This window comes from Pristiophorus japonicus, unplaced genomic scaffold (genome assembly GCF_044704955.1).
Source record: "Pristiophorus japonicus isolate sPriJap1 unplaced genomic scaffold, sPriJap1.hap1 HAP1_SCAFFOLD_224, whole genome shotgun sequence".
Lineage (NCBI taxonomy): Eukaryota > Metazoa > Chordata > Chondrichthyes > Pristiophoridae > Pristiophorus > Pristiophorus japonicus.
Window position 1 is genome coordinate 507,992 of NW_027251951.1, and position 23,698 is coordinate 531,689.

The 23,698-nt window shown below is 49.2% G+C and overlaps 1 protein-coding gene across 1 annotated transcript in view; it reads left to right on the forward strand.

The window, feature by feature from the left end:
* Positions 1 to 11,073, forward strand: part of LOC139245601 (DNA (cytosine-5)-methyltransferase 3-like) — a gene marked incomplete at its 5' end in the record, with an annotated part of 137,698 nt that extends 126,625 nt beyond the window's left edge. Inside the window, one exon of the mRNA XM_070871198.1 lies at positions 9,890 to 11,073. Within this exon, the coding sequence (XP_070727299.1) occupies positions 9,890 to 10,019 (130 nt within the window). The remainder of the gene's footprint in view (positions 1 to 9,889) is intronic.
* Between the last annotated feature and the right edge of the window lie 12,625 nt (positions 11,074 to 23,698).

Genomic DNA, 23,698 nt, shown 5'->3' on the forward strand with positions numbered 1-23,698 from the left:
TAAGAACATAAAAAATGGAAGCAGGAGTAGGTCACCTGGCTCCTTGAGCCTGCTCTGCCATTTAATAAGATCGTGGCTGATCTGATCATGAATTCAGCTCGGCTTCCTTGCCCGTTCCCCATAACCCTTAATTCTCTTATCGCTCAAAAATACTCCAGGTGAGGCCTCACCAAGGTCCTGTACAGCTGCAGCAAGACCTTCCTGTGTTCAGTTTTGGTTTCCTAATCTGAGGAACGATGTTCTTGCTGTTGAGGGAGTGCAGCGAAGGTTCACCAGACTGATTCCCGGGATGGCAGGACTGACATATATGAGGAGAGACTAGATCGACTAGGTCTGTATTCACTGGAGTTTAGAAGAATGAGAGAGGATCTCATAGAAACATATAAAATTCTGATGAGTTTAGACAGGTTAGATGCAGGAAGAATGTTTCTGATGTTGGGGGAGTCCAGAACCAGGGGTCACAGCCTAAGGATAAGGGGTAAGCCATTTAGGACCGAGATGAGGAGAAACTTCTTCACTCAGTGAATTGTTAACCTGTGGAATTCTCTTCCGCAGAGAGTTTTTGATGTCAGTTCGTTAGATATATTCAAGAGGGTGTTGGATATGGCCCTTATGGCTAAAGGGATCAAGGGGTATGGAGAGAAAGCAGGAAAAGGGTACTGAGGTGAATGATCAGCCATGATCTTATTGAATGGTGGTGCAAACTCGAAGGGCCGAATGGCCTACTCGTGCACCTATTTTCTTTGTTTCTATGTTTCTATGTTTGAAGCCTTGCATCAAACTGCTTGTTTCGCAGAACACCTTCAGATACTTCTTGATGACATCCTCTTTCAATCCAATCCAGCTTCAGTGATCCCAACTAATTTCTACCTAGTAAAGCAGGCTTGTCTCCTGCCACTACTAAGAAAGGGAAGCTCTGAAATTGATCCTTGTATTTCACCAGTATGGTGATGCGACTGGTGGTGACGGGATTTTGCTGTCCTGAGTAGTCTCACAGCTCTATCTTGGATTTCTCCAATGGGAAATCACACAATATGTCGAGGTATAGCGATTCCGGTACTACGCTCACAGATGCGCCAGTGTCAATTTCCATGGGTTCCTGCAACACTTACTTGGATGATGATACTTTTTAAATTACTGTTAGATACACTCGTGCTCTTGATGACGTGTAGCTTTTCGTCCTGTTGCTTTTCTTCCATGCTATGTAGCCTCTGGGGATTTCTACTTATAGCCTTGAAAGTTGATTTACTTTTCAGTCAGCATGCCTTTGAAAGATGCCCAGTTTTCTTGCAGAAGAAACACTCTGCCCTCACATCTGGACAACTTTGAGCAATGTGTTGTCCCAGGCACCAATAGCATGACTTCAATGCTCTGTTACCATTGCCAGTTGCTGAGGCCTTGGGGCCCACTGCCTTTTTCTTCTCACCTGCAGGCGATTCACCCCAGGAATCTGACGACTGGAAATGGTATATAATTCTCGGAAATATTGGTCGGCCATATCCGTAGATATAGCTGTCTGACAAGCTAAATCAAAAGTCAAGTTAGGGGTTGTCAACAACTTTCTTCTGATCACTTCATTTTTCATCCCTCAAACAAAGGGACCACGCAATGCTCGTCCTGAAAGTTTCTGAAATGACAGTGAATAAATAGCTTCTTTAATGCTACAAAGAACTCACGGATACTTTTGTCAATGAATTGATCTGGTGATACAAAATGCTAACTTTCAGCAATTCCAGGGGCTCAGGATTGTAGTGCTGTTCTAACTTGTTTAGAATCTCCGTAAATGATGTGTCCTTTGGTTGATGGGAACAAGCACATTTTTCAGGGTTTCATACACCTCTGGGCCTACTTCAGTCAGGAAAATAGCCCTTTTTCTTTCTAACACCACCCGGGACAGGTTTTCATCATCGGTGACTTTGATGTAACTATTTGTGGTGAAAAATATTTTGAGTCTCTCGGTCACGTTGAAACTCGTCCAAGCGTTCAGGTACAGCCATCTGGACTCTTCAGTTCAGCCAAGTGTGCTTGTTATTTACCTTGGATTTTTAGCTGTTCTGCAACATAAAGGACCTCTCCTGTCTCTCTGTTGTTTGGCTGGTATCATCCACCGACAAAAACTTCAGCTAGGGTATCCAGGAATCCAATCCTACGTCGCCAAAGTGGTATATTCTGTGCGACATCACAAACACCTGTCACCTGATGCCTTTATTGAATGTAAATCAATGGCTGCATTATCACAGTTGTCCACTAGGTGTAGCAGTAGTCCACTAGGTGGAACTGTGGGCTAGAATTTCCACGTTTTATGCATGCTTAATGCCCACTTAACATCCATTTTTCCACTGAAATGATGCAAAATGCTCATATATCACCCATTTAGCCACAAAATTGAAACTGACGAGCATTTTTCGGAAACTTATCGCCGAGCGTTACTTTCCCCAATAATACTGCCCGCCCACTTTTTTGGGGCAGAATCATCAGAATGGGCAAAATCAATGCCCATAATATTGCCCAGTGTTAGTTTCCGTACGGAATTAACGCCGAGAATCAATAATACTGCCCGGCCACTTTTTTTTTGTCATAAAGATCACATTTGCTGAAATAACGCCCAGTAGATCGCCCAGCGTCACTTTCACCACTTCGTACACATATCGCACACAATATCACTCGCCCAAAAAACCGCCCGGAAAAAGTGGAACTGTTCTGAACTAAAGCCAGCGATGTGGCTGCCATTTTTAAAATCGCAAGTCGCTTCATTCAAAAGGCTGCTTCAACTTCGGGGGAGTTTGCATTGACTCTGGAGTTCTTCTCAGGTGAAGTGACCATCTCAACAGACACATTTTCAGACTCTGGACTATTGGGGGTTTACTCTAGGTGTATTTTAGTGAGGAAATTATTGTTTCTGATCAATCGCTATTATACTTTCATTGCAATGGGGCCAGCTATTTCTCAGCCTGCATCGATTAATACGCAGATATTGCAGAGTGCAGATGGCTCAATGTGTGATGCACATCATTATGTGCCCAATTTAAGACATGCAAGAATGAGGAGGAGGGCCAGACCATACACACCCCACACTTACAGGGAAAAGAGGTCTTACCTCGACATGTCCGAACATACCTGCCTTCAGAAACTGCGCTTCCACAAGGTGGTGATCAATGAAATATGTGAGCTCATCAGGCCACATGTGCAGCCTGGCATCAGGACATCGGTCAAGGTCAAGGTCACCGTGGCACTGTCTTTCTACACGTCCGGTTCCTTTTGGGCCTCGGTGGTAGAGATTTTTCCTCTGCCTCACCATGCCACCCATCGCTGCATTAGACAAGTCACGGAGGCCCTGGACGCGCGAAGGATGGACTTTATCAGCTTCCCCATGACCACGGAGGCTCAGACTGACAGGGCTGGAGCATTTTACCACATTGCTAAGTTCCCCAGGGTGCAGGGAGCAATACAGTGCACTCACATCGCCATGCGGACACCTTCTCAGGACCCCGAGCTTTTACGTAACAGAAAAGGATTTCACTCCCTGAAGGTCCAACTAGTTGTCGACCACAACCAGATCATAATGGCAATGAATGCCAAATGTCCGGGCACCTTCGATGAGGCTCACATCTAGCGTGAGAGTGCTGTCTCTGACATCTTTAAGAGTCAGCCACAAGAACAATGCTGGATGCTTGGTGACAACCGATAAGGCCTAGCCACCTGGCTGATGACCCCCCCTGCGTGACACCCACACCGAGGCCAAGAAGCGATACAACCAGAGCCACAGAGACACACGCAATGTGGTCCAGAAAACAATAACTGTGCTTAAGCAGCACTTCAGATGTCTGGACCACTCAGGAGGGAGCTACAATACAACCCTGAGCAAGTAGGTAAATTCTTGGTCATGTGCTCCATGCTGCACAACCTGGCTATCAGGAGGGGTCAAGAATTGTCAGATGGGACTGATGCTCCACCTCAGGAGAGAGAGGAAGAGGAGGACAAGGGGCTGGACGCTGACCTAGGGCCAGACAATCAGGCTGGCAATGTAACCTTACCCACGACCCCCTCCAGACCACAGGAAAGGGTCCGTGGTGGTTACATAGCTGCAAGACTCTTGCGTGAGGAGCTGATATCTGAACGATTTGCCTAAAAGAACATTGCTGTGAGTGACAACGCTGACACATTGCTGTGTGTGTGCAGCTCAGACATCGATGGTGCCCATCACCTTGAAGCCAGTTAAAGTTTACATTGATAGACGTTAAGTTTTATTTAACCCTTTCAAGTTACGGAATCACCAGAGTGTAATGGTCCAGCTATGTGAGACAATGCGCAACAAGGTTATGTTCAATAAAAAACATTTTATACCAACATTGCTCTGAAATCATAAGTATCACGGGCAAAACACCCAAACCCCACCCACACCCCACTTTTTCCACCATTGACATCAATCAAATATTCATCATGTCCAGCAACACAGAATACAAATGCAAAGCAGGAGCTTGCTCCCCTCCCCCCATACATTACAACAAATTGCACACACCGAGATGGAGATATAACACAGCTATCACCTACGGACCTGCACCTCGCTTTCCTTCCCCCCCCTCCCCTTCTTCTCCCCATGTCTACCCCTTTCCCTCCTCGCTCCACGCCGCCTGGCCGAAGAGCTCCTCAGGCAATGCCTCATTGGGGGGGATGAAGGCAGAGGCGGTGGTTGCACGGGTACGGGAGCAGGTGGTGCCGAGGGGGGAACATTCTCTGATGCAGAAGCAGGATCTTGGTCCTGCCTCTCATCTGTCGTTCGCAGTGGAGGTGTGGAACTTAGGGGAGGAATGCCGTGCTCCGGGACCACTGGGAGGCGTCTGCCAGCAAAGTTCCTGGCTAACGCCTCCAGGGTCTCCGCCATCCGCGGAACGTACTCAGTTATGGTGGCCAGCTGTTGGGATATGCCCCCCAATGCTTTGAGGAGCTAGTCACCAATGTCTACAGTCCTCCTGTACAACTCTCATGTCGCGTTTGTGGACCAGATCTGCCGCGTCCACAAAACCTCCGCGGGGTCGGCGCCATCATGGGGACAAATGGGGTGCCCTGTGGCGAGGTGCTTGGGGCTGGTACCTCCAGAGTGGAGGTGGGAATGACCGGAGGAGCACAAGATGGCCTTGGGATGGAATGGCTTCTGGAGCCTGGCGATGCAGGTTCCTCGAAGTCAGCTATCTCATCCATAGAGAACAAACCCAGTGGATTGACAGGCGAGAATCGGAGATCCTCAGCAGATGTAGGATCGTCCAGTGAGTCAGGCCCCGCGGCCCCACCTTCTGGACTCGGTGGTCTTGCCTGAGGCCGTGCTGCTGGCTGAGCTGCAAAACACAAATGAGGTTATTAGAGGAGAAGGGGGTGCTAGGGTCACAAGGTGATTCCAGCGCTACACACAGCATATGCACGACAAAAGCACCACCGCGATCAAGATCATCACAGACATCACATTTCATGACCATCAACACATGGTGCATTGTAATGATTTTCATTAGACCAGCATTATTTCTAGGACAATTTTAGAAATCATCTATCATATGATTGGATGTGAGTGGGTGTGGCATCTATTACTTTTCATCATGCAATGGTGTCAACTTTACTCACGTCGCTTCACTTCAGGGTCTGCAGATGCTTCCGTGACTGTCCGGGGGTGCTTTCCCACGAGTGCGAACACTCGCTCCTCCATGTCAGTGATGTCACTGACAACTGGTGGCCTCTCACCCGTTCGCCTCTGCACGGACCTCATCGTCGACAGCTTCTTCTGTAAAAGGTGACAGGATGACATGGCATGAGATCATTGCATGATATCATTGCTGGATACTGTCACAGACACTGATACAACACAAAACCGACAGATGTAATCATGATTATTATGATAATTATCATTCTTTACCAAAAGACGTGCACCGTGACCACAGGCTTTGAGTACAACATTCCCGGTAAAAGTGAAAGACCTCACATCTGCTGATAGTCATGACTGTTACAAATCAGGTTATATAAAGATATAAGTACATGTAAATAATTTTAATACTCTTGCGGATCCCACAAGGTCGTTCCATCATTTGTGGCATTGGTTGCCCTCACACACCTTGTTGGTCGCCGACGAGACCACCTCTGCTATCTCGGCCAATATCTTCTGGTAGGCCTTTGGGGTGGGCTTCCCACGCCCTCCCTGGGTCAACTCACCCCCAGCATAACTCGACCTCCTGCAGGAGGGAGGCATTTGCCTCATCCGAGAACATCCTCGCTCTTTTGCGCCCTCCAATGTGCTCCTCTCCCAGCTCACTGCTCTCGTCAGCATCAGTTTCCACAGTGTGCTGTGTTGCCTCCTTTCCCTCCATTATAGACCAAATTCAGGCAAATATGTGGCTGGTAACAGCTAAGTTTTGTTTCCCTATTTGCTATAAAGCTCTAAACTCTCCCTCCTTCCTCCCAAAGCAGCCACATCACATTCACACACGCCTCCAGTCCCTCTCAGCTCCCTCTTTCTCTGTCTCCTCTTCTGCGCATGTCATGGTGACCCTTGACCTCCTGAATCGCGGGAATCGAGCGTTGCCATGCTGTTGCTAAGGATGGCGACACTTTACGGCAGAAGGTCAGAGAGATTTAACACTAACGCCCATTTCATATCGCTCACGGTAATGCACAATTTCAAAAATGGAGACTAAGGGCTTTGAGAATGGGTGAGAAACTGGCGATCTGAAAACCCATTTTTACCGCCCACACTAGAAGTAATGCCCATTTTTGGGCGATCTGCATAAAAGTGTAAAATCTAGCCCTATATTGCAAAGAACAAGGCTATGAAGAGATTTAAACATGAGGATTTGAATTTTAAATTAGAGAAATTGGAGGTCTAAAAGTTAATATACGTCAACAAGGACAGAGATGATTTTGCAGGGCTCTGGGAAAGATTAGAAAAGTGGGATTAATTGGATAGCTCTTTCAAAGAGCCAGGAACGATGGGCATGTCATCAGTGTACATGTGAAAGCTGACCCCATGCCTGCAAATGATGATGCCAAGGACAAATATATAGATGGGGAAGAGGAGAGGGCCAAGGAAATTCTGGATGACAAGGTGGGATAATGCATTATGGTTGCAGCCACAGAGAATTTCTTTCATGACTATTTAGTGTCATTTTGTTGCTTTGAGAGTGGTGGAAAACTGATGGAGAGATTCAACCATGGATCTGGCAAGGAGAAGAAAGAAGGGAAATTGGGTGGTAAGTAGTTTAATGGGAGTGGGCTTAAGGGAGCAGAAAGTGGGTTTTATGGAAGAAACTCACTCATTGAGAGCATGGGGGAGATGGGAGAGAAACAGTGCTCAAGGCAAGGGCAAGTGGGCAATTTAAATTCATGGACAAGGAGGGGAGAAGCGGCAGAGGCAGCTGAATGGACAGTCTTTATTTTGGTGACAAGGCAGTTTATGAGCTCGACATGTTTGTTGTTGGAGATGAGGGTGGAAGAGGCAGGGGCAAGGGCTTTAAGGAGAAGGTTAATAGTAGAGAAAATAAGTTGGATGATGCTGGACCAGTGGGTGATTTTGCTGGAGGGTAAGGTCTGGTAGAGCAATTGATACCAGTTGTGTGCCCGTTACGCACAAGTCTGCAGCCCTTGTGTTTGTGGTAGTGAAGATAGAGGCCAGAGGGAATGACCAGATGGCCAGCATTGGAGGCAGCAAAGGTTTTTCTGGAGACAAAATTGGAGTAAAAGGAGTAGTTAAATAAAACAATGGCTGCAGATGTATCATGGTAAACGGAAGGCCAAAGTGCAGTTATGAGTGATTTGAGAGAGTTTTTTATGAGGCAAAGCAGAAGAAGTGGGGTTGGAAGGGGGTAGGAGGATGTAGGTGGTGAGGGATGCCAGTAAGTGGTCAGAAATGTTTCCACCTGCACTGGGGATCAGTCGTGGATGGGGCAGATGGAGCAGGTGGTGGGATATCATGGCTACCTGCTGCAGTTTAAAGGGGTTGGCAGAAAGAAGTGTGGAGCCTTGTGAATACTGACAAAAACTGCCAGTGGAATAATAGTACATTGATCACCTCGTGCAATTTAAAGGGAGGGGTGGGATTTAAGGAGAGATCTTTAAACTGTGGGAAAAAGTGTCAAAAGACCCTGTCAGCAGTGGCAAAGGGAGGGAAGCTGGGGGATGGGAACGCACAGTAGTCAAGAGCTGGAAAGGCGGGGAGTACGAGCAATGGAGTAGAACTGGAGGAGGTTGTAGAGGGAGCCACAGAGGAATGAGGCAATGGAGGAATTTACAGAGGAAGGTGTAAAAATTCCGCTGTTGTGCTGCCACACTACGATCTTCCACCCATCCACTTTAAGGGGCCAAAGTTGTAGGCTAGTGAATACAGGAGAGGGATTTCTACCCCAGGGACTTGAAATTGATGTAATTGGTGATGGGGAGTCATTGGAGGTCAGCAATGACAGGGGTGACAAGTGAGTAGGATTTTGTACCAGATAGAATGTAGGTGGCAGATGTAAGGTGGATGGCGCTCAAATGTATTGAAACATTCCCCCTTTCCACACTCAAAAACTCAAAGAGATTATAGTAGAGATCAATATCTCAGTAAGATACCTATACCAGCTACATCAGGAAAATCAAAATTTGGTAACAGAGATTGAGGGGCTAGGAAGGATATCAGGGTGGAAGCACATAAATAACATCTCGATACATCTATGGATAAAAATTATTTCATAACTGTTAGTTATTTTCTAATGCTGTATATTGGAGCTAGGCATTATCATGTACATATTGCTCAGACAAGCCCTTATTAAATTAAAGAAGAAAACAAGGAGCCAGTCAGCAGAGCGCTCTCCCAAGCATGGAGTACAATGGAACTCACAGTTAATTATCAACAAATGAAAAATGTTAGATGAGCTTACATAAATGTAATAGTAATCAACTGTAAACTGTAAGCTAGAAAGAAAGTGAGTGACTCTGAGTAATTGGGATTGTTAGAATGTTTCAAGATGATTTAAAAAGTCAATCTATTCCAGCATTCCTTTCTTTTAGCATTTTTAGTGGCAGAGCAAATATCAGAGAAAGGGCAAGAGACAGTTCCAATTTTAACACATACCACAGAAAGAGATAAGATATAGTCTACATATTTACTGTACTCTAAATAAAGCTTATAGCACAGAGGCACAGGCTGAACAGATTATGTTGGATAAACACCTAAAAATACAGGATCTGCACTTTTATGTTGTGGGCAGATGTAGCTCAAGGTAGCCAAATAGTATAAGAATGGGACATATATCTTCTGTAGTCAGATAACCATCTCATTGGCTGGCGGAAGCCCACAGTCACCCATGCAGCCCTAGAATGATCACTTCGGGTCTGGGACCAGGTAGTGTTATTTGCATGCCATCTTGTTATTTAATATAACACAGTAGAACAGTTATATAAAATTTAATACTGTTATTAGTCAATGTAATAAAGCTTGTTATTAGAATAAATATTTGTCCATGAATGTTAAGTGGAGTTATTGTCACTAGATTAATAACCCTTTGTTGCGACGGAACCAGAAATCCAGCAAGAGAAAATCTCACTGCTGCCAGTTCTAATTGCTTCAGCACTGAAACTATAAATTCAGCATTTAAGTAACGCAATCTCACTCTGGATGGCTAGTGTGGGAAATAGAAAATATCACATTGGCGCAATAGGAGGCATTCTACTGAGGTTGGGGCAGAGTGGATGGAGCTTCACTAACTGCCCTGTACTTGACATGGGTATGCTTGGTGCTGATGCATGATGTCCAACATGGAGAATGTTCCATTCCCTAGCACTGACACTATTTACTTTGATCAACATTCAACATGTAAAGAGTGAGGATAAAGGTTGTGGTAAAGTAATACATTTATTTTCCATGTCTCTTCAGTAAATTTGCTGCAAATATGTATAACCCAACTTGGAAGAAGAGAGGAAAAAACACTACAGAAAAAACCTATATGAAAATGGTCAAGCAATTCTTGGTTCCACTGAAAGATTATTTTAAAAGTTACATTTAAGATGATGTTCATTAGTATATTTATAGTTGACTGGCTGATTTTGCTTTGAAAAACTTGTTTTAGCTTGTTTAGCATTCCACATACTATACTGATGTCTTAACAGGGTATATTTCCTGATCAGTGTAGTTCAGGGGTGAACATAAGACATAAGAATTAGGAACAGGCCATTAGGCCCCTCGTGCCTGCTCCGCCATTCAGTAAGATCATGGCTGATCTTCTACCTCAACTCCACTTTCCTGCACTATCCCCATATCCCTTTATTCCCTTAATATTCAAAAATCTAACAATCTCTATCTTGAATGTACTCAAGGACTGAGCCTCCACAGCCCTCTAGGGTAGAAATTTCCAAAGATTCACCACCCTCTAAGTTTCTCCTCATCTCAGTCTAAATGGCTGATCCCTTATTCTGAGACTGTAACCCCCTTGTTCTAGACTCCCCAGCCAAAGGAAACATCCTCCCTGCATCTACTCTATCAAGCCCTGTAAGAATTTTATATGTTTCAATGAGATATATACTCTCGAGAATATAGGCCTAGTCTACTGAATCTCTCCTCATAGGACAATCCCCCCATCCCAGGAATCAGCCTGATGAACCTTTGTTGCACTCCCTCTATAGCAATTATATCTTTCCTTGGGTAAGGAGACCAAAACTATACACAATACTCCAGATGCAGTCTCACCAGAACCCTATATAATTGCAGTAAGATGTCTTTACTCTTGTACTCAAATCCTCTTGTAATAATGGCCAACTTATCATGTGCTTTCTTAATTGCATGCTGTACCTGCATGTTAACTTTCAGTGATTTGTGTAGAAGGACACCCAGGTCCATCTGAACACCAACATTTTCGAATCTCTCACCATTTAAAAAATGGTGCTTAATGTGCTCAGACGGGAATTCTATGTACGCTATTTTTAAGCAGACATTAACCACTTTTAAATAAACAGATTAACACTTGGCTGAATATAGCACACAGAGGAATGCAGGACAAGTGTGTTAAGTGTTCACTTCCAATCTTCGCTAATCAGAAAATAGACTTCCACATAACCCTGTGATTCACAATGGATAAATAAATAGTTTTATTTTAATGGGATGTGTTTATGGAACGACGGCTCCTTTGTGCCAAATATGTTCCATTTTTGTTGATTAAGCAACTTTTTATTTTACTTCAAGTTTTTATTCCCTTGAGTGTTGTGTGGCAAGCTTACAAATAAAGTTCAGCAATTTAAAGTATCGCAGAGTTGATTATTTTCAAGTCTAAGATCATGGGGGAGTAGAGTGTCCGTTAGGGCAGCAATTCGCCCGAAAACGGCCAAACCAGTACAAAAGATTGAACAATTTTAAGTGCAATTTACACCTAGTGCAAATCGAATTTCCACAATCTTTTGCGCTGGTTCAAGAAACATTGTGCTGGAACCTGGCACCATCCACAAAACTGGTCCACCCCTAAATTGAATTAATCACCATGGTAAATTTCCGCTAATTTCACCCATTGCGGCCCTTCAAGGAGACTTCTAAAGGGCACTTTTAAACAGTTGTTAAATATTCAAAAACATTTAATTTTCTTAGAAACTGAGTACTGTGCACCAAAGTAACTAGGAAATGGTTCTGTGTAGTTTTTAAAAGTCATTTTCAGTTATTTTAAATCGGTTTACTCAGGTGGTGGACCAGACACTCCCATTAAAAATGTTTATTTAGTGTGATAAACCCATTTTCAGTTGTATTAATAAAACTGCAGCAGGTTACCACTCTTAAATATATCAAGGAATATTTTTTTAAAAAGAAAAAATTATGTTCTAAAATGCAGACCGATTGCACTGGTTCATAGAAGATTATGGGCTTTGGTATCGGCCATTTTGAGATGTTAATCCTGGCGGAACGGTAACTGTAACATCCTCGGAAAGTTTGCGCTGACTACCGCATAATTAGGTTTCATTGCCCCAAGAGGGAAAGGGAGCACTAAATTAGTCATTCCCAATTCTCCTACGGTGGTGGAACTGAAAATCTCAGCGATAAATTTGAAGAACGAATGTGCATGTTGCGAACGCAGCTATTCATCCGTGGACAGCTGATTCTTAAAGGTGTGATAAGATAAGTATGTGCATGCCCAGTTCCAACTTCTCAGTCTGCTCAGAGTGGAAAAATGGACGAGCAAGAAGGTCGCCAGTGTGCTCACCGCTCCTCGCCCACAGCCATCGACGCCTTAATTGAGGCTGTGAAAGGCGGTGAAATGTGCTGCAACCACCTAGTGGAAGGAGGCCCATTCCTAGAGTGATCAGAAGACTTTGGAGGGAGGTGGGCCAGCACGTCTCCGCCAGAACTGTGACACAATGTCGTAAGAAGTTCAACAACCTCACTAGGATCACAAGGGTAAGTACCCTTTCTATTAACGTTGCAATGAATCTCACTGTCTCACACATTGTCAAATCTTTGCAGTATCTGCTCCTTCACTATGTGTACCAGACCATGGTCTTCGTTGGTGAAGCCATCATAAAAGTTCAGGCTCAATTCACGAGCCATGCCCTGCCCTTCCAAGCGTCGTTCATCTTCTTGTTCTTTACTCAGCCTGGCCCCTCCTTGCATTACCGTTTCACTCTTGATATGCGCTCGCAATACTTCAGCCTCATCCATAAGCTTAGGGGGTTGTCACCTAATCCCACCGTTCAGACACCCAACTCTGTGCAGCCATGCAGAGTCAAATGGAGATCTACACACTTGCAGCTATTCAACTATAAAAGGCAAATGTTGCAACCGATGAGCTGCATAGTCACACATCTTTTGTTTGTTATTGCGATCGAAACTGGTGCACAACAGGCGCGAATCAAGGAGCACCGGAGGAGGGGAGCCTGACATCCAGAACCTCACCGAGGTGGAGCAGCGAGTGTCCGCCCTCATGTGCATACCAGTTGGTGTAGCGGTCGGTGAAGCCGAGCCCCCTGTGGACAGTGACAGTATGTTAAATTCCTTTGCGTTTTATGTGAGGCCCTTTACCCTTGATACCAGATGCCTTACCCCCTTTACATTTAAATGTCCAAAGCCACCTCCTTCTTCCCTTCCTGCCCCCTCTCCTGCTGCTAGCCACAGTTCTGTTGCTTTATGCTTACAGATGAGCAAGAAGCGCAGTAGCCGGCCCATGAGCCCTCCACATCGAACGATGGGGGAGATGAGGAGGAAGGGGACGAAAATGATGCAACAGAGTGGGATGCTCTATCAGCTGCACCGAGTGGGGACAGCACCTCGGTGGAAGACAAGCCATTCCTGGGCTTTGAAGAGCCTGAGGCTCCTGTCCCCAGTGGCCTGTAGCAATGCCCAGTGCAAGAGGAAGCTTGGGAACCAGCTCCCCGGAGGGTGAGTCAACCCATGAATCCTGCTCAGAGACACTCAGACGTGGACCTGGACTTGGAGGATATGTGGCGAAAGTCCATGGTAATGTACTGCGAGCTTATGGGTGCATTGGAAAGGGTCCCGCAGAGCATGGATGTACTTGCTCCAAGGTTGGAGGAGGCCACCTCAAGCATTGCCCACGCCTCTCAGCAGCCCAATGAGCCCACTGTTCTCTTAACTTAACCCGAATATATCAGCAATTCAGGCTTGGGTACATAGCTTGGGGAATCAAAGTGAATTGCAAACAGAGTGAAGACTTTAAAATGGGAATTTGGTGAGAGTGGGAATTATGTGCAGAGGGAGAAGACGGTGCTGAGTAATTTAACCCAAGGGACTAGAGTAAACAAGTAAATACATAAATAATTTGAGTAATTAATTGATGGAAAGGGATAAAATTGAAATTAACAATGCGGAGAGTACAAAATTCAAGGGATCTGAATTAAATAAAATCTGATATATACATAAATAATAAATAAATAATAATACAAGTTAAGGGGATAGTTAACTAAAAGGTATATATAAATAACCTAAGAGATATACATATATGTAAATAAGTAGATAGCCTTTTTAAATAAAATAAACAGAAAGCTGAGACCAGTTACCTGCAATTCCTGTGTCATGTGGGAAATCCAGGATGCTTCATATATCCGGGATAACCACATGTTCAGGAAGTGCCTTCTGCTGCTCGAACTCAAGCTCTGGGTTTCTGAGGTTGAGGACCAGCTGGAATCAGTGCAAAGCATACATGAGACTGAGAATTTCCTGGAGCACACATTCTAAGCGGTGGTTACCCTGGAGCCACAGGGAGTACAGGAGGACAGTAAGTGGATGGCCATCTAGCAGGGTAGGAAGAGGCAGGCAGTGCAGGAATCCTATTGGGATTGTAGCACTCTCAAATTAGTTGCAGTACTGAAAACCAAGAAGGGTGACAACACCTCAAAGGAGTGCAGTCTAGTGCACATTCACAGCACCGTGGGCAAAATACTGCACAGGGAGACACAGTGATTTACAGAACTAGGGGATTTGATAATCGGGGTACAGGCAGGCGTTTCTGCAACTGTCGATGTGAGTCCAGCATGGTGTGTTGCTTCCCTGGTGCTAGGATAAAGTACATCAGTGAGAGGGTGCAAAACATTTTGCAGGCGGAAGGGGAGCAGCCAGAAGTCATGGTGCATGTTGGAACCAATGACATAGGTAGGAAAAGGGTTGAGACCCCAAAGACAGAGTTCCAGGAGCTAGGGAGGAAGTTAAAGCGCATAACCGCAGATGTAGTAATCTCTGGATTACTCACAGTACCACATGCTAGTGACTATAGAAGCAGTAAGGAAATACAGGTTAATGTGTGGCTGGTGATATGATGCAGGAAGGAGGGCTTCAGATTCATAGAACCAAAGAATCATAGAAATTTATAGTACGGAAGGAGGCCATTTCAGCCCACCGCGCCGGCTGACCAAGAGCTATCCAGCCTAATCCCACTTTCTAGTTCTGGTCTGTAGCCCTGTAGGTTATGGCACTTTAAGTGCACATCCAAGTATTTTTTAAATGTGGTGAGGGTTTCTGCCTCCACCGTCCTTTCAGGCAGTGAGTTCCAGACACCCACCACCCTCTGGATGAAGAGATTTCCCCTCATATCTCCTCTATACCTCCCCCCAATTAATTTAAATCTATGTCCCCTGTTTGTTGACCCCTCTGCCAAGGGAAACAGGTCCTTCCTATCTACTCTATCCAGACCCCTCATAATTTTATGCACCTTAATCAGGTCTACCCTCAGCCTCCTCTGTTCCAAAGAAAACAGACCCAGCATAGAAACATTGACATAGAAATTTACAGCATGGAAGGAGGCCAATTCGGCCCATTGTGTCCGTGCCGGCAGAAAAGAGCCCCATGATCCTTGGTCAGCAGCCCTGTAGGTTACAAAAGGTGCCACATAAAAGGTTACTGCACAAGATAAAAGTTCACGGAGTTGGGGATTATATAAGCATGGATAAAGGATTGGCTAACAAACAGAAAACAGAGAGTCGGGATAAATGGTTCATTCTCGGGTTGGCAATCAGTAACCAGTGGGGTGCCGCAGGGATCAGTGCTGGGACCCCAACTATTTCCAATCTATATTAATGACTTGGAAGAAGGGGCCGAATGTAACGTAGCCAAGTTTGCTGATGATACAAAGATGGGAGGAAAAGCAATGTATGAGGAGGACACAAAACATCTGCAAAAGGACATAGACAGGCTAAGTGAGTGGGCAAAAATTTGGCAGATGGAATATAATGTTGGAAAGTGTGAGATCATGCACTTTGGCAGAAAAAAATCAAAGAGCAAGTTATTTAAATGGAGAAAGATTGCAAAGTGTTGCAGTACAGCAGGACCTGGTGGTACTTGTGCATGAAAAGGTTAGTATGCAGGTACAGCAAGTGATAAGGAAGGTGAGTGGAATATTGGCCTTTATTGCAAAGGGGATGGAGTATAAAAGCAGGGAAATCTTGCTACAGTTGTACAGAGTATTAGTGAGGCCACGCCTGGAATACTGTGTGCAGTTTTGGTTTCCATATTTACCAAAAGATATAATTGCTTTGGAGGCAGTTCAGAGAAGGTTCACTAGGTTGATTCCGGAGATGAGGGGGTTGACTTATGAGGAAAAATGTAGGTTGGGCCTCTACTCATTGGAATTCAGAAGAATGAGAGTTGATCTTATTGAAACATATAAGATTATGAGGGGGCTTGACAGGATGGATGCAGAGAGGATGTTTCCACTGATAGTGGAGACGAGAACGAGAAGGCATAATCTTAGAATAAGAGGCCGCCCATTTAAAACTGAGATGAGGAAAAATTTCTTCTCTCAGAGGGTTGTGGATCTGTGGAATTCGCTGTCTCAGAGAGCTGTGAAAGCTGGGACATTGAATAAATTTAAGACAGAAATAGACAGTTTCTTAAACGCTAAGGGAATAAGGGGTTATGGAGAGCGGGCAGGGAAGTAGACCTGAGTCCATGATCGGATCAGCCATGATCGTGTTGAATGGCGGAGTAGGCTCGAGGGGCCATATGGTCTACTCCTGTTCCTATTTCTTATGTTCTTAAAGAAGCCTATAAACAATGTACAATGGCAGAAATTTAAAGAGCACCCAGCCCAACCAGTCCGCCCCACACAACTGCGACATCCCTTACACTAAAACATTCTACATTCCACCCCAATCGGAGCCATGTGATCCCCTGGGAGAGGCAAAGTCCAGATAAAAATGCAGGCCAATTGTGGGAAAAGAAATCTGGGAAAATTCCTCTCCGACCCATCCAGGTGATCAAAACTAGTCCAGGAGATCACCTTTGCCATATTCGATTATCTGCAGTACTTACCATCATATCTGCGCCAGCCAACAAAAGGTCATCCAGTCTAATCCCAATAACTATTTCTAAGTCCGTAATCCTGCAGGTTACGGCATTTTAAGTGCGCATCAAAGCACCTTTTAAATGTGGTGAGTGTTTCTGCATCCACCACCCTTCCAAGCAGTGAGTTCCAGACCACCACAACCCTCTGTGTGAAGAAGCACCCCCTCAAATCCCCTCTGAGCCTTCCACCAACCACCTTAAAACTATGCCCCTCATAATTGACCCCTCCACCAATGGAAATAGACCCTTGCTATCCACTATATCCAGGCCCCTCAAAATTTTGTACACCTCGAGGTCCCCTCTCAACCTCCTTTGTTCCAATGAGAACAAACCCAGCCTATCCAATCTGTCCTCATAGCTAAGATTCTCCATTGCAGGCAGCATCCTAGTAAATCTCCTCTGCACCCTCTTTAGCGCAATCACGTCCTTTCTATAATACGGTGAACAGAACTGCACGCAGTACTCCATCTGTGGCCTAACCAGAGTATTGTACAATTTAAGCATAACCTTCCTGCTCTTGTATTCCATGTCTCGGCCAATAAAGGCAAGCATTCCATATGCCTTCTTAACCACCTTATCCACCTGGCCTGCTAATTTCAGGGAATCTGTGGACCAATGGTGAAGCTTTGGAGGCGTGGCCTATTCAGTTGGAGCTCTGTTGCTGTGAGAGAAGGAACTCCCTGCTGTTGTTCCTGTCTGGAAAGCCTTTGTGAGACCTGTGAAACAGCCCAGGAAAAGGAGGAAGGGGCTTTCTTCAATTCCAATCCATCCAGAGGGAGAGGAGGAGAGCTGAAAATTCAACAACTTTATTACATCTACAGAGAGTTGGAGAGAGGGGAAAAAAGAACAACTATCCAGTGTGGAAGGAGGGAGAAACTTCATCAACCAAAGGAGGGTGTGTTTTGGTGCATTCCCCGAAAGACTTTGTTGTATCGGTGGGGGAAGGAAAGAAGACCATTTCGAGGGCCGGAACATCGCGGGGGGCGTGTGTGTGTGGAAGTGTCTGTGGGGGTCTTGCTTACAGCTAGGCCCTACACACCACTGAAGCACCCCTCCCCATTGCCTAGCCTGGGATAGCTGGAGCTACCTGGCTGAAGACTGATTAATTACCCTATTTAACATCGTTGGGAGTGTGTGCCTGGGTGGCTCCAGCTACCCCAGGTGAAGACATCTTCTCCCCCCACCCGAAGACCATCTACAAAGACGGTGTTTTTTGCCATCTGGGGAGTGCACCCCAAGAAACACCCACCCATCGTTGTTAGGGGAGACTTGCCCTCGCTGCTTCCCTCTTTCCCACCCCCGCCCTCTTTCTCTCTCTCTCTGTTTTCCCCCTCTCTCTCTGAGAGCCCTTTCCTCCTAATTTGGAAATAAGACAATTAAGACAACTGAGCAGAGGGAGCAAGGCCCCTCCCCATTCGTTAACTAGGGGAGAGGTGTGCCCCATTAAGAGCTCCCTCTGCTCAAAACACCAACAAGGCCAATTAAAGACCATTAAGGTCTGTGACTTTGGGGTGGGTGTAGCTCTTAAAGGGACCCCATGATGGCGACCCCATCCACGCCGATGGCAGGGCCAGCTAAGACATACGCGCAGGCGGCGTCCACATGCATGGCACCTCCTGCGCCTCCTGCTGCCCTGCCACCATTCAGACTGATAACCAAAAAACACGGGGTCAAGAGCTACACTCACCCCACAATGAGCATCGAGGAGTGCGTGCGGGCAATGGCTGGGGTAGTCGGCCCCTCGGCCATTGTCGCGGCCTCCAAGATGTCTGGGAAGGCTGTATTCTTCCTGGGGTCGGAGCGGGCGGTGTCCCTGGCCCTCGAAAAGGGGCTCACGGTGGGCGGGACATTCCTGCCGATGGACCCTCTCGAGGCCACCGCGCAGAGGGTCATCATTTCTAACGTCCCGCCCTTTGTTCCCGCTGGACTCCTCCTCCCTCACCTACACCAACTGGGGGAGGTGAGGTCGGGGATCAACCCCATACCGCTCGGCCTCAGGGAGAACAGCCTGCGCCACGTGTTCTCCTTCCGCCGCCAGCTTTTTGTCCGGGCTAGTGCGGGAGGAGACGACGGAGGGAAGTTTTAATGTGGTGCACGAGGGGACTGCCTACCGCGTCTTCTGGACGTCGGACGGCGTGCGGTGCCATGCCTGTAGGGAGGTGGGGCACGTTCGCAAGAATTGCCCCACCTCCAAGGCCGCCAAACCACCGAAGGCGGCCAAGGCTGGCGCCGCCGCCACCCCTCCCCCTAGTAGCATCCGCGTGCCGGGAGCTGTAGGTGCGTGGGCATCATCGGGGGCCTTTGTTTTCACGGCCTCCGGCGGGGGGGAGGGAGAGCGTCCGATCGGAAGGAAGGCGCGGAGGAAGGCGAAACATCTCGAGGCGGGTCCCCTCAGTGCGCCAGACAGCTTGAACACCGCGCTCAGCCCAACCCTGACACCGGTGAGCGCGAGGTGCCCTGAGCCCATGCCCGAGCCCTTGATCAATATCACAGAGGGGCTCGGGCGCGGGCAAGATAAGAAAAAGGGGGGAGTGGAGCGGGAGGCCTCGGCAGACATGGAGGTCTCCCTGCCTCCGCGCACTCCCAGGAACAAAAGGAGGCACCGCTCCAATGAGGCGGAGGGGGAACAACATCCCTCCGCAGAGGAGTCGGTGCCCACCGCGTGTCCCACGTCCCCTACCAGCGCCCCCAAATTGCGCTGTAGGTGAGAGGAGTCTGTCCCCGGGGAGGGTGAGACAGTCGAGGCTGCCCAGCCTCTGCCTCCCGGGGATGGCGTGGAAGATCTGCCTGTCGTGGGGGGCGTGGGGCCAGCGAAGGAATGCGTTTCCGTCGGGTCGAGCGTCCCGGGTACTGAGGCGGGCGGGGCCGAAAAGGCCGAATCTGAGCCTGTCCAGCTATTAACCAACTTCCCCCGGAGTCACTCGACCCGGCAGAAACTGAAAATGCTAATAATTTTACAGAACATCCACACGCTGGGCCGGGGGGTGGCGGCGGGGAGGGGGAAGAACAACAACCCTCACCCCCTACTTTGGAGCTGGGGTACTTGGAGGACCTGGAACATTACTTTGACCAGGTCTCTCCGTGTTCCCCGGCTCCTGGGGCGGAGGAGGAACCCCTTCCGCTGTCGCTTCCAGACCCAGCACCATTTTTAAAAGAGCCCAGTGGGGACTCCTCTGCCGACGATCCTGGGGGTGGGATCGGGGCAGAGCCAGGGCCGGATGGAGCGGCTGGGCCGTTCGCCGTACCTCGTGCGGTCGACGGGCCGGCTGCTAGCGGCGACCTCCCGGAGGGGGACAGGGACTCGGTGGGGGACGAGGGAGAAGATCTCGAGTCCATCGCCAGTGAGGCGGTGGATCTCCTCGTGCCCGCCGCTGAGTCCCCCCTCATTCCTGCAAAGGAACTCCAGGACTTTTTGGTCCAGAGCCAGGGTCGCCGCAACCGAGCCCATCTGGCCCTGGAAAGATGGTCCGAGCCGGGGCTGATCATCGCGTCTGTCCGCGCCGCCTCTAAAACCATGGCCGCGGGCAGGCCCTCATCAAAGGCGCAAGGCCTTGAGCTGCGCCGGCTCAAAAGGTTCCTCGCTGGGCTGCTGAAGGAGTGGAGGTCAACAAAAGACTCCACTCCCCCCCACAATAGGTTAAGGTAGAGGTTGCACTATGCTTTTGTCATGAAGATAACCATAGCCAGCCTCAACATCAACGGCGGCAGAGAGGCACACCGTAGATTTAACAATTTTTCGCTCCTGCGGGAGGGAAAATATGCGGTGTGCTTCCTGCAAGAAACCCACACCGTTCCGGGAGACGAAGCCACGTGACTCCTGGAATGGCAAGGAGAGGTCCGCATGAGCCACCACACGACCACTTCTTGTGGGGTGGCCATCTTGTTGGCCCCGCATTTTCAGCCGGAGATCTTGGGGGTTGAGGAGCCCGTGCCAGGCCGCTTGCTGCACGTCATGGTTCGCCTGGGGGACGTGCCACTCCATCTCGTGAACGTGTACGCCCCTCAGCCCGGACCGCAGCAAACGCGCTTCTTCGAAGAGGTGTCCGCTCTTCTTGGCTCCGTCGACGTCGGCGACTGCATTGTCCTCGGGGGAGATTTTAATTGCACCCTCGAGGCGAGGGACTGCTCTGGTGCCCCACAGAGCATGACGGCGATGGAGAAGTTGAGGGACCTGGTCGGGTCCTTCGACTTGGTGGACGTCTGGCGAAATCTCCATCCCGACTCCAGCGGCTTAACTTGGGTGAGGCCTGGAGTAGGATGGTCCAGAGTCGACCGCCTTTACATGTCTCGGGCGTACGTTTCCTGCGTCCCGGCGGCCTCCATGCGACCGGTGCCGTGTTCGGACCACCACCTGGTGTGGGCGGAGCTCGCTTCATTCCGCGCGAAGACGGGGTCCGCGTACTGGCATTTTAACAACCAGCTGCTGGAGGATGTGCGGTTCCAGGACTTGTTCCGTCGTTTCTGGGCCAACTGGAGAAGGAAGCAGGGGGGCTTCCCCTCCTTGAGGCTATAGTGGGACGTGGGCAAGGCTCACGTCCGCATCTTCTGTCAAGAGTACGCGAGTGGGTCGACCAAGAGGCGGGTGGCCAGGGTCGGGCGCCTAGAAAAAGAGGTGCTCGAACTGGAGTCCCGTCTCGGTCAAGTTGTCGAGGACCCGGCCCTGCGGATGGTGTACGAAGCGAAGAAGGCCGCGCTGAAGGACCTGCAGCTCGTCGGGTCCCGTGACGCATTCGTGAGGTCGCGGATCCGGTTCCTGCGGGATCTGGACCGCGGCTCCCCCTTCTTCTACTCGCTGGAAAAAAGACAGAGTGTCCGTAAGCAGCTCTTGACGCTGCTGGCCGACGACGGCTCTCTCGTCTCGGATCCGGAGGGCGTCAACAACAGAGTCTGTGAATATTACGGGGCTCTGTTCTTTCCGGAGCCGTCCAGCGAGGAAGCGCGTAGAGTTTTGTGGGAGGACCTGCCAAAGGTCAGCCCGGAGGACGCCGAAAATCTGGAAGCTCCGCTAAGCCTGGCGGAGCTGACCGGCGCCCTTGCCCGGCTCTCGAGGGGAAAATCCCCGGGGCTGGACGGGCTAACCGTGGAGTTCCACAGGGCGTTCTGGGATGTCCTGGGGGGCGACTACGCGCGGGTCCTGGGGGAAAGTCCCTCTCTTGGCGCATTGCAGTCATCGTCCTGCTGCCTAAGAAGGGCGATCTCCGCCTCCTTAAAAACTGGCGCCCGGTCTCCCTCCACAGCACGGACTACAAAATCTTCGCCAGGGTGATGTCTGCTCGCCTTGGTGCCGTGCTGGACCACATGATCCACCCCGACCAGTCCTACACGGTCCCGGGCCGGACAATCCACGATAACATCCATCTGGTCCGGGACCTCATCCATCATTCCCAGGAGGCTGGTCTGTCGGTCGCCTTCCTATCTCTCGACCAAGAGAAGGCGTTCGACAGAGTGGATCATGACTATCTCTTCGGAACTCTGCGCGCTTTCGGGTTCGGGACGCATTTCGTCGCCCGGATCCAACTTTTGTACGCCGCCACGGAGTGTCTGATTAAGGTTAACGGGTCCTTGACGGTGCACCTTCGCTTTGGGAGAGGGGTGCGCCAGGGATACCACATGCCCGGCCAGTTATATGCCATCTGCGTGGAGCCTTTCCTGCGCCTCCTGCGGACGAGGTTGACGGGACTGGCTCTGCAAGGGCCGGGCGTGGAGATCGTCCTCTCGGCTTACGCCGATGACATGCTCCTCGCGGTAGAGGATCCCGCTGACCTGCGGAGGATGCGAGAGTGCCAGGAGATTTACTCGGCCGCATCCTCTGCCAGGATCAACTGGGAGAAATGTTCTGGACTCCTGGTGGGTCAGTGGCGGGTGGACTCTCTGCCGGAGGAGCTCAGGCCTTTTGCCTGGAGCACGACCCATCTCCTCTATCTGGGAGTCTACCTTAGCCCCGACGAGGAAGCCTGGCTGGCGAACTGGCAAGAGCTGGAGGCCAAGGTTGCCGCTCGCCTAGGGCGCTGGACAGGACTGCTCCAAGTGCTGTCCTACAGGGGTCGAGCGCTAGTCATAAACCAGCTGGTGGCCGCCATGTTGTGGTACTGGCTGGTCACTTTGACCCCTCCCCCTGCGTTTGTCGCCAAGATACAGAAGAAGCTGGTGGACATCTTCTGGAACAACAGGAAGCACTGGGTCTCTGCCGCGGTCTTGATTCTCCCACTTGGGGAGGGCGGTCAGTCGTTGGTGTGTGTCAGCACCCAGCTCGCGACTTTCCGTCTTCAGACCCTGCAGAGATACCTTTACGTCGAGCCCCCTCCTAGGTGGCATGCTCTGGCGAGGTATTTCTTCCGCCAGCAGCGCGACCTCAACTACGACATGCAGCTCCTGTTTGTGAGCTCGGGGGGCGTCAGGACCGCCTTCCAGGAGCTGCCTGTCTTTTACAAGGAACTCATCAGGGTCTGGAAAAAAGTCTCCACCAAGCGCAGCTCTCCACCGGCTGGAGTGGCGGCTGTCCTGCAGGAGCGGCTGCTCGGGAATCCGTACCTCCATAACCGAGGTTTTAGGTGGTGGTTGGACGAGAGGGCGGTAGCTGGTGAGGTGACCAGGGTCAGGGACCTGCTCAATGGTGGAGGAGTGGGCTGGATGGCGCCAGACACGCTGGCGCGGCGCCTAAATTCGACCAACGTCCGCCGCGCGGCCGATGCCATCGAGTCGCTAAAAACAGCTCTGGGCCCTGACTCCGTTAGGTGCATCGAGGAGGCTCAAGCACGTGGGGAGATCCGTGTCTGAACTGACCCCCGTCCGGACGGAATTTCTCATCGGCGCCAAACCCCGGAACCTCCCTCGGGAGCCGGCGCCTCACAACTTGAGCCACCTCGGGGAAATCCCCTCCGTGCCTTTCAGTTCCGCACGGAGGGGTTTCCTGTA